This window comes from Myotis davidii, unplaced genomic scaffold (assembly GCF_000327345.1).
Source record: "Myotis davidii unplaced genomic scaffold, ASM32734v1 scaffold44, whole genome shotgun sequence".
Classification (NCBI taxonomy): domain Eukaryota; kingdom Metazoa; phylum Chordata; class Mammalia; order Chiroptera; family Vespertilionidae; genus Myotis; species Myotis davidii.
The window spans coordinates 15862990-15875308 of record NW_006299705.1 but is presented as its reverse complement, the minus strand read 5'-3'; the positions used below and the strand labels follow the sequence as shown (position 1 = coordinate 15875308).

Genomic DNA, 12319 nt, shown 5'->3' with positions numbered 1-12319 from the left:
AAAGTGGGAATAGAGGGATCATGTCTCAAAATAATAAAAGCCATATATGACACACCTACAGCCAACATCATACTCAATGAGCAAAAATTAAAACCATTTCCCCTAAGAACAGGAATAAGACATGGATGCCCACTTTCACCATTTCTGTTTGACATAGTACTAGAAGTAGTAACCATAGTGATCAGACAAGAAGAAGAAATAAAAGGCATCCAAATTGGAAAAGAAGAAGTAAAACTGTCATTGTTCGCAGATGACATGATATTGTACATAGAAAACCCCAAAGACTCCATCAAAAAGCTACTCGACTTAGTAAATGCATTTGGCAATGTAGCAGGATACAAAATGAACACCCAGAAATCTATAGCCTTTTAGTTCCTTCCTTTTTACAGCAGCATAGTAAATGGTTTGGAAACATAGCAGTGTATAAAATTAACACCCAGAAATCCATCGCATTTTTATACACCAATAGTGAATGCTCAGAAAGATAAACTAAAACAGCAATTCCATTTACCATTATAACAAAAAAATTAAGATACTGAGGAATAAACTTAATCAAGGAGGTAAAAAAAACTGTACTCAGAAAACTACAGGACATTGAAAACAAAGATAGAAGATATAAACAAATGGAAGAATATACCGTGTTCATGCATTGGTATACTCAACATCATTAAAATGTTCATACTACCCAAAGCAATCTATAGATTCAATGCAATCCCCATTAAAATACCAATGGTAATTTCACAGACCTAGAAAAAACTCTCAAAAATTCATACGGCATAAAAAAAAAAAATCCCGAATAGCTGCAGCAATCCTGAGAAAGAAGAACAAAGTTGGAGTGATCTCAATACCAGATACCAAGCTATATTACAAATACACTGTTCTCAAAACTGCTTGGTTTGGGCACAGACATATAGATCAATGGAACAGAACAGAGAACTCAGAAATCGACCCAAGCCACTACGCTCAATTAATTTTTAATTTAATTTTTACCTCAAGTAAGGAAGATAAATTGTCAGATTACATACAAAACATTCATTTTAAATTTTGAAAATATTTCTTTTGTATAATAATCAGGCAATAAATCTTTAGACTTCAAACAATTGCACTTTGAAAATAAGACCGTGGTGAATGGCAGAATGACAAGATGTTTAGCCAACTAAAAAAAAAATCAGGTGCAGATAAGTTCTGACATTTTAAAATTTGTGACAAAATACTTTTAAAAGACAGCTTAACTGTCTTAGTTTCTATCAGTGAGGGAGGTCCCCTGAAATGCAACTGCTTGGTCTCTTTATCAGTGCTTGGACAAATTACTAAAATGTCTAGCCCCTATAGGCTTTACTGTATCTATAACTTGTAGTTACTGGCCTCTACCCAGAGTCAGAGGTTAGAGATTAGCCCAAGAGCTGAGTCCTTACTGAAACAGATGTGTTAGGTAGACTAACACATACCATTTTGTGTTCCTTCAATACCATTTTCTCTGAGCTCATTCCAATTCACAATGCTGTGATCTCTTGGATTTCATTGAATGTGACACATGAGGATGCTATCATAAAGACTTTGATAAAGGGTTTCTAGAGTCAAGGTGCATGTTTAGGGCATTGTGCTTCTTAGTCCATAGAAGTTGTTACGAGAGTTAGGAAAATATATTCCGATCTCAAGTCAGACTTAGAACTGGCATCCCTGAATAAGGCTGTTTCATGAGGAAATTGAGTATCCTGTGGTCAAAGGAAGTGCTGTTTTTCTTGTAAAGTTCTTTGTTTTCATGAAAAGGCTCTCTGGATCACAGAGTGTATTTGTTTCAAGATAATTCAATTTAAATTCACTCATGCTCAGAAGTCTCCTGAAAAGCCTTCCTTCAAGTTTTATAGTGAATGTTTTATAGGCAACACATACCTGATGAATTTTGAAAAGTCATTCATATGCCATCAATTTTAATCATCAGAGCTGGGTTTCCAAAACCTACATGGTTCTGTCATGTGGCATCTGTAATTAATAACAATGCTATTTTTAAAAACAGTACGAATATTTTAATAACAAATCCTTCTTAACACTATTAAGAGGCAAATGCTTAGCTGTAAATTATGGGTTGAGGAGATTCAGCTTCAAATGAATTTTCATTTTTTTTTTTTAAGCTTTCTTGCAGTTTAGATATGCTGCCATCAGGTGGTAGTAATATGTCACATCCATGTGGCTCCACAGATGACATTCTGCTTAAGGTCACCAGTTTAACCCACAAAGATTTATAATCATGAATGTACAGATTTTCATATAAAAAATAAAATAACATAGTATATCTATTTCATATCAGAGCTAAGGATACTTTGAATGAAACTTTAAAAACTGGTATATATTGGAAGGTTCAATTGGATACATTTTCTCTGTTCCTAGTTTGTTTGTTTATTTAATGAATATTTAGAAAACATAGAAAAATAAAATTAAAAGCACCAAATTTTATAATTCAAAGATAATTGCTTTAACCTGTTGTTTCATTTCCTTGTAGTCTTTTTTAATTTGCAATATTCAGTATGTTTTTGTTTTTTGGAGTAGAGTTCAATGGCAGGAAGAGGTACTTAGCTATCATAAGAGTGTATATACAGCATATATATTTTTCAACTTTTAAAATGACAAGCTCATGGTATCTGCTTTGTGACCTCTTAATATTCCATTTATTGAAGTTTTTCATAATTTTATATAGTCATTGCCTATTAGTAGACTATGTACATTTCTGGTCTTCAGCCATCAAGAGTATTTTGTCTCTGCCTTTTATCCACTGCCTATCAAGAAGACCATTATTTCATTGTATCTATACTTCATATTTGTTTTAACACAAAAGAATTTCTAATTTATCTCTGAGCAGCTAAATATCTTGTATTTCCTTTATTGCATTTGAAATGAAACTTCCAGAAAATTTGAACTTTCAGTTTCAATTATGATTTAAAATATAGTCTCTTTGTTATAATTTCATATCATATGAATGTTTTATAATTTTATAAATTGTATGTGATCAGGTACCACATATAAACATTTCAGGGCCTGTGATATTATGAGATGAAGCTATTACCTACTTTCTACCAAAATAATTTTTTCTTTTCTTTTTTATAGCATAGAACATTGCATTAAAGAAATACAGTCCGAAGTCAACAAACAATGTCCAGATGTGCAGTTGCAGACAACAACTGACTGTTTTGAATGGTTAAATAACTATAATTATAATTCATCCAAGTCACCTTCTATTCCCCATGGAGATTTGATAAAATTTCTCAAAACACTGGTAAAAAAAATATATATATATCTTTGCTTTATAGTGGAGTGGGATGGGTGAACAAGGAATATAATTTATTCAATTTCTATTTGTAAATAATGTTTATTTTAGTGACCATATTAGCTTGGCATTTCTAGGGGTTGGGGCTTATGTTTTGTTTTGTTATTGTATCCCCAATGTAATCCAGTGAACTATTTGGGGGTTTTTCTATGATTTTTATCAATAAAATGAAGTTTTATATAAGTGGAGATTAAACATAACTCTTGGTTGATTTATAATGTAACGTATACCACAAAGTATATATCTACCACAATTGTTTACCAGACAAGTTTATATTTATTACATTTTGTGTTCCTTCAATACCATTTTCTCTGAGCTCATTATTAAGCATAATCAGATCACAATTGATTACATCTATTAAGTAGCCTTGTCTTATCATTCCCTTCATCCTTAACCTGCAGGTATGCCCAGTTATTTTCAATCAAGGCAGCAATTTATATGAAGTCACTGTTAATTGGTAGAGAATTATTACATTGGTAATTTCTTGATACTGACAACCCTTTATGTTAAATAAGATTTTGTAGTCTTCAATAAAAACATTTATTTTATGACTCCTGTATCCACAAAGGTGGTTAACTTGCAAAAACTATTTCCCAAGAAACAGCACAAGTGTTAGAAAGCAGTATTTCCATACCTATGGTTTTGATTTAATTTAAGGAAAAAAGGGGGCACCGTTTTTGTCTAAACATCAAACATGGACTAAGGCAGATGTGGAAAATATCTTGAGGTTGTAGATGGCTTAGGATGATAGAATCAGATGAAAATAGTTTTTGGCTGTTGTTATTATTGCAGATGTCTCTTTAATGTTTAACAAGTAATAAATGAAAGAGAAAGGAAGACTATGTGCCCTGAAGCCTTATTCTTTTAAGAAAATCCTCTCACCCATTATCTCTTGAAGGTGGAGCCTTGAAGAATAAATATGGATATAGTTATTCCTTTAATTTCTATTAAGAGGCATGTGTATTGAATTTCATTAATATTGATGTAATAATGCTTTCTCATTTAATTAAAAGCAAAAGCTTTTAATTATCTTTTAATCTGTCACACATAAGTCATTCTGTATTCACTGCAGGGCAAAGGCTGCCTTAGTTTTGCTCAAATTCATTAGACTGATAGACTTATTTGAGATCTAGGTTTTTTTCACATAATTGATCATGTTATTTTGAGGAAAGAGCACATTATTAAAACAGATCCAGATTAAAATGACCTTATTATCAAGTTTTTACTTGATAAAGTTGTCAATCATTTGTCCAGCATTTTTCATACAAATATTTTTTTCATAGAAAATTTTCTATTTATTACTTATCTAGCTGTTTAAATAAGAAACAGAGGTCCTCATTATAGCTATTATCCTGAAGTTATTTTCAAAATGTAAGCAATCATACTAAATACATATTTTAAACCTCTGTAATCTACTATACTTGATCAAATATTTACAGTTATTTACCACCCTCTATTTTAAATGAGAAACCCAAGATTGCAGCACTAATATGATTCACTTGCTTTATAGAATTTACTAAAATACTGATGTCCTGGACTCTAAGGACATTTCTTTTCCATAAGTATCAAAAGGACTCAATCCATGGAGAGGAAAGAGAAGGTGCCGAAAGGCCAATACACTTTATGGCTCCATAGAGTGTAGTAGGTTGAATGGGGACAAGGAGAACAAAGCTGGGGATTCATGCTGGATTCTACACTTTATTGTATGTGATGTTTAGAAAGTCACTTAACATGCACTTCAGTGTCCTTATCTGTAGATTGGGATTTTAAATATCTATGCTACATTTCCATAATGAATAAGATAGAGACTATATAGAGAGTGCTTTTAAAATGTTTGTTTTTATTGATTTCCGGAAGAAGGGAGAGGGAGAGAGAGATAGAAACATCAATGATGAGAGAGAATCATCGGTTTGCTTCTTCCTGCACACCCACTACTGGGAATTGAGCCAGCAACCCGGGCATGTACCCTGACCAGGAATCCAACTGTTACCTCCTGGTTCAAGGGTCAACACTCAACTACTGAGCAACACTGGCCAGGCGAAAAAGTGCTTTTTATATAATAAAATACAATATTAAATCAGACATTACAGTGCTTAGAATGACTGAAAGACATTCCTGGAATTTGTCCAGGAGTTGTAGTCTGTGGTATCTTCATCAATAAAAATTTCAAAAACTTCCTGATTTTATGCCATTTGAAACTTGCTTCCATGTTTCTTGCAATCGGCTTGTTGCTACTTAGAGAATATAAGCTAATTTCAGTATTAACTGAAATATACATAATTAGGGAAGTCATCATGTAAAAGGAATGTATACATGTAAAATTTAAAGTCCAGAAAGAAAGTAATTTTTTTTTGTCCCTTTACTTTTCATAATTACACCTACCATTGTTTTCTCTCAGCATGAAAAGTATAATGAAATTCTCTCATAGCATCTTTTAGGGAATGATTCTGAGAGTATTGTTTCCCTATTTTGACTTAGTTATTTCTTTGGAGAGAATTGAAATTTTCTCAGATTAATTTCCAAAGTAAAATCTTCCTTGACATGGCTCTCACAAAGGAATTTAAATGAAAGTTAAAGTCTTTAAATGTGTTAAATTTTATTTCTCAGGATGGCAGCTATTAGTTACCCCTGGGCACATGCTATATTTAAAGGTCTCCATTTTTATGTTCATTTGGAGTTTTATAATAATTATACTCATTCAGGCATGAAAATTATCCACCAGCAACTAATTAGGGTATGATCTTGAGCTTATTTTAGGAATACACTTCAATTGATATTTTACTATAGGTTTTTCTTTAGAATTTTCGAGCTGCGGTTTTTCTACTGCCTACATTATATCAGTGGTGGATAACAATGAAGGGTAAAATCTATATGTCTAGAAATCTAATTGAAAATATAGTTCATTCTCTGGGCTTTGCAAATTTAAACAATTCGTAAAGCTAACACTCTAAAATGTCTGACCTGATTAAATGTCAAATGCAAAAATAAAAAAAAGCCCACCTTGAAAAGCATCAGAGTATTAATTCTAATTTGAAATGAATTATCCAATTTTATATGACTGTAGAAATCTTTTTGCCTGCTACTCCTTTAATTAATCACATTTCTAACGTTATAATTTCCTTCCATTAGCAAGATTTGTTGAAGAATGAACAAAATCAAGAAGAAATGATATTGGATTTACTTTGGGACCTCTCCTGGCAGAGCAGCATTTCATTTCCATCAACTCTAAGTTGGACATCTTTCCACTTCCTCTCTAGGACTTCTCTTCATTCTGTTGAAGATCATTCCTCTATGGATGTAAAGTCTGTATGGGATGATATCAGATTACATCTTCGACGCTTCTTAGTGGGCAAATTACAAAGCCATAATGAAATAAACAATTTGCAGCAGAAAATTCTGTTGAAAAATCAGTGCATACAACAACTCTTGTTTCTTTATCCAGAATCAGAAGTTATAGTCAAGTATCAAAATATACAGAATAAACTTCTGCAGAACTGCTTTCCTTCTTATAGCAGGGAATCAAATTTAGATGTAATGGTTCATGGATACCAAAGTACAATGCTTAGGTTATACTCAATGATAGAAGAGGATTTTAACACACTGCATGAAATTTTAGCTCCATCCTCAACAGTGAAATTCATTAAAGAAACCTACCTGGATACTGTTACAGAAGAAATGTCAAAATTTCTTGCAAATTTTTGTGAGCTGCAGTTCAAAGAAAGTGCTGCCCGAGTGACTAAAACAAGCAAGAGTTCCAGCAGGCATAGAGGAGCAGTGCATGCTTTGGGTTAGTGATTTTTAAAATTTCTGTTTGTCTTAAAGCTTTTGATATCTTTAATTTTCTAACATTTTTCTATTTAGTTAAACCTAATTGAAAACTTGAAAATAAATAAAATAAATATTATGAAATTTATTTACACATTTTTCATATACATTTCCTTTTCTGTAAGTATAGTAATAGAAGTGTTTTCTTTCCTGTTATTTAAATTATTAAAACTAATGGAAATGTAAGACAAAAATATTGCCAATAGGAACTTTGGCTTTTTGATTGCATAAATTTTTCAATGAAACTGTGTGTATGTGTGTATATATACATATAAACACACACATATATCTATATAATGGAAAAGTATTATTTTTAATCTGTTGTATCTTCCAAAGCCGAAGTATTATTACATAAAAAGAATTAATTGAAAATTTGTTGAAATTAGCATTATTTAGAACTGGAGGTTTAAGATTATAATATTTCAGTCAGTCAATTCCAATAAAGAGCTATTATGAAATACTAATTATAAAGTTATATATAATTGGTTACAGAGGCATAGCAACTTAACTACAGCTGATTTTTAAAGTTCCTTTAATATTGCTATAAAATATATACAAATAAAAGATGATTTGAAAATCCCTAATTTTATTCAAAATAGAGACAAAGGAAAGAAACTATTGTGATGCAATTAACTCTTTCCTGTCATCATTTAAATTTCCCACCAGTGGAGAAAAATCAAGGTAAAAAACATAATTATTTTGAAAATTATGATTAGACATGCTTTTATATAAAACTCAGGTATATTTCTAAATAGGTTTATAAACTATATTTTTTAAGTATTTGAAAATTATCATTTGCTGAATTGCTATCTTTGACTTCGTGATCACTTTATACAAATTTATATAGCTCACTATATTTTTGCTTATCTTCCTTAATAAAATGCAAGAGTACCAAATTACTATGCTATATGATTTTTCAAATAATTGAATGTTGTCTCTTAAAATTTTCTGTTTTCCTGCAGAAGTAGAGCTGTGTCAGCCAATTTAGGTGATGTCAGAACATAAAATAGGTTAATTCAGGAACAGTACAATTTTACTCAAAGCAAATAGATTTTCATTTTAATTGTTAACACAAATTTTAAAAGCACTACATGAGTGTACTTATTTTCTAATTTCTTATATTCTCTAAAAGAATTTCTGCTTTCATATAACGTATTTTCAATGTATAGTTTTTTATGTGCTAAAAATAGTTTATAACAGAAAAGATACATATGGTTGAAAATATGTGTAAGTTATTTGGTGTCTTTAAGGCTGATATTAAGGTGTTTTCCCGTTTGTGAGAGAAAGCTATGTATGTCGGCTTTAATAACAAAATTTGAAACATTTTCCACAAGTCCAGGTGCACTGATCTTTCTCAGACTCCTTTATCTGAACTTTGGTATAAATCACTTGTTACATGAATGAGTTCCATATGTCAGGCACTGTGCTAAGTACATTACATTCCTTATTATCCTAATTTCATAAACAAGGAAAGCAGCTTAGATTAGCTTGCCCTGGATCATGTTGTACAGAGGCAGAATTCATATGGAGATCTTTATGTCTCTAAGACCTATGCTGTCAACCACTATGCTATTGGACCTTTTCTGAAAGTGTATAGCTAAACGCTTGTCATTTGTAAGAGAAATTTTAAACAGTACTGTTTGGGTGGGCTCCCTGAAAATTCAGTTCAGCTCTATGAGGCAGTTACCATAAGCCGGCCATTTAGCAGCTACCAGGTCTAAAGTTCTGAGCTAGACATATTAAGGGAAAGAAAACCAAATGAGTAATTGCCGCTAATGCTGTATATACTGCTAACCCAGCTCCAAATTGATCAACATTACTAATATTTGACCCAGTGACCAAATTTTATTTATTAAGGAAATAGTTTAAAATGAGTAATATAACAATTTATTCATATTTATTAATAAAACTTATGATAATTTATTTTAAATAAAATCTAGATTGGTTTGAATGGGTTGTATGTTATATTATCTTTAATATATGTTTACTAGAGACCCAATGCACAAAATTTGTGCACTCTGGCCGGGGTGGAGGGGTGTCCTTCAGCCTGGCCTGTACCCTCTCACGGTCCAGGAGCCCTGCGATCGATTGCCCCAAAGAGGTAAGCCCTGCCCACCCAGCTGGGGCTCCGCAATGGATCACCCCTGCAGCGGGAGGCCCCACCCACCCGCTACAGCCCATCAGTCAGTGGCCTGGGCCTCCCTCTTTGGGGCAATTATTGAGCTCCCCAATTGATCAATCGCTCTGCCAAACAGTGGCCTGGGTCTCCCTCTGCAGGGTGCTCATGAGGCAATGGCACACACCCCCCTCCACCAATTGCATCGCACCCACCTTGGCTAGCCTGGCACCAGTGCATGTCATAGCATGGTGGTCCAGAAGGTCATCTGGATGGTCATTCTGCTGTTCAGTCGTTCGGTTGATTTGCATATCACACTTTTATTATTATAGATATCTATATGCTTGCCAAGTCCTTGATATTCTGAAACTAAAGAAAGACATTCCTTAAGTAACAATAGTTAACATTAATTGGGTCAGACATTGATGTACATTATCATATTTAACCTTTCATTATCTCAACTACCCAATAGGCTAGGTACCATTGTTTATTATTTGTATTGTATAGTGAGAAAACTAAGGCATGGAAATATTAAGTAATTTACTCAAGGTTCCCAAGTGAAGCTAGGATTCAGACTCAGGTCTGTCTTACTCCAGAGACCTTACTCTATGACAGTGTTCTACTGCCTAAAAAAACAGGATGGAAATAGCGTATTCCATTAAAAACACTCTTCTGTGTGCTAACTCTACTTTAGGGTCATCTTCATTTTACTTTTATCTAAACTATCCTACACTCTTCTCATTTGAAAACTACATAATGCCAATTTGAAAGTTTTTGCTTATAATTCCTATTTTGTGATCTGTTGATATATCTTAAGCCAGGGGTCCTCAAACTATGGCCTGCGGGCCACATGCGGCCTGCCGAAAACATTTATCCAGCCCGCCGGGTGTTTTTGCCGCCGCTGCCTGTCCTGCTTAGCAGCTGACTCGTTCCGGACCCGCAGTGCGCATGTGTGGAATGTCTGAGGGACAGTGAACTGGCCCCCTGTTTAAAAAGTTTGAGGACCTCTGTCTTAAGCTATCCTGGTATGTATTTGAGCCTCTTTGTTTCAAGATTTATTGAGATATAATTAACATCTAACATTGTATAAGTTTAAGATGCACAGTGTTTTGATTTTATACACTTATATATTGGGAAATAGTTACCATTGTAACCACCCTAATACCTCCATCACATCACATAATTAGCATTACTTTTTAGTGGTGAGGAGGGCAATTAAGATCTACTCTTTTAACAGCTCTCAAGTATATAATATACTAGAGGCCCGGTGCATGAAATTTGTGCACGGTTGTGGGGGGGTTCCCTCAGCCCAGCCTGCAATGATGCCAGCGTCCCTCACCCCAGACTCTGGCCAGAAGCCCCCCCCTCCCTCCACATAGCCGGGGTGTGAATACTGGGCTCGTGTCGCCAGGGGCAACGTGAGCCCAGCGTCCTGCACCCAGGGGCCCCTCCCCTTCCTCCGCGCAGCCGAGGAGCAGATGCTGGGCTCACATTGCCGAGTGACGCAGCCAGTGTCCTGCCCTGGCCGCTATGGGCACCGCATTCTTTGTTGCAGAGTGATGGTTAATTTGCATATTACTCTTTTGATAGATAGGATTGTTGCTAATTATAATAATAATTCAGCATATTTGATTACCAGAACTTATCTTCTAACCCAAAGTTTATACCCTCTAACCAGTATCTCTTCTTTTGCTTCATCCCTTGATAACCACCCTGATACTCTCTGTTTCTACAAGAAAATAATCAAAAAGTCTAACATTCAAAAAGTCTTTCCTTAAGGAATTTGTGGTGTTTTAAGTTCTTTCCACTAAATGTTGTATAATCTGTGGAAATTATTTATTTTATTAAAAGCTATTGGAAAAAATGACTGACTGTATATGTGACTGTATATGTGTATGAGAGGCGGGTGTATGTTATGTGCTTGAGTAAATATGTAGTATTATGCATAAGTGCATATATCTTTATTTACCTAAAATGTTTTCTGCTGCATGGACTCTATTTTTCTGACCCAATTATTCACCATTAAATGTTATGAGGCCTCTGAATTTTTGTTCTAAAGACAGTAAAACAAGAAAGATGGAACATATACTTTGCAAGAGAAAGTAGATACAATTTGAGTTCTATTTTTGCTTTCATACAGCAACAATTAGCAAATACTAAATTGCACTCAATTATTGACTTCCTCCCTTTTTAGAACACCTGTGTGTTCTTCCTAAGGGTGGAAAGAATATTTCACTTGTTACATCCTCTAATTATGACATTCAAATACTGAGGATGATAGATAAAAATGACTCATATTTTGGTTTCTCATGAGGGGTCATAGGTCAGTTTGAGATTTATATACCTTATTAACCATTCAATCACATTTTTAAAACTGGTAAACTAAAAAAGAAGAGATTAAGATACTGAGATTTTAAAATCATATTTTTAATCTGGACAAAGAAATTGTCTAAAGCTATAAGTATGTTAACAGCAGAATAAAAATTGTTGCAAAAATACTGAAAAGTGTAGACTAAAATTATTCTAAAAGTGGACAAATTCACTTTGCAACTATTCTATATTAAACAAAGAATATGAACAAATAATAAACATGAGGTTGCTGCAAGCCAGAAGGTCACATTCTATAGAAAGTCAGTTACTAACTCACTATGGAACATTCCTGAAATTTTTCTGAATTCTGTTCTCTGTGAAAATTATTTGTTACTCTATACCTTGAACTTATGAGCATAAAAGTAAGTGCTAATTCTTAGGTCTCTTGTTTTATATAAAAACTAGAGGCCCAGTGCACAAAAATTTGTGCACTCGGGGGGAGGGAGGGGTCCCTCAGCCCGGCCTATGCCCTCTCACAGTCTGGGACCCCTCGGGAGATAACGACCTGCTGGCTTAAGCCTGCTCCCGGGTGGCAGAGGGCAGGCCCAATCCCTAGGTGCAGCCCCTGGTTGGGCTCAGAGCAGGGTTGATTGGGGAGTTGGGGGGCCACACCCTGTCATGCACAGAGCAGGGCGAATTGGGAGGTTGTGATGCCACCCTCAGTCACGCTCAGGGTCGGGCAGATT

At 34.2% G+C, this 12319-nt stretch overlaps 1 protein-coding gene across 1 annotated transcript in view; it reads left to right on the top strand.

Moving 5' to 3' along the window:
* Positions 1 to 12319, top strand: part of KIAA0825 (KIAA0825 ortholog) — a 357466-nt gene that overhangs the window by 54962 nt on the left and 290185 nt on the right. The window contains exons 4-5 of the mRNA XM_006775530.2: positions 3103 to 3271; positions 6452 to 7109. Coding sequence (XP_006775593.1) covers positions 3103 to 3271; positions 6452 to 7109 — 827 coding nt within the window. The remainder of the gene's footprint in view (positions 1 to 3102; positions 3272 to 6451; positions 7110 to 12319) is intronic.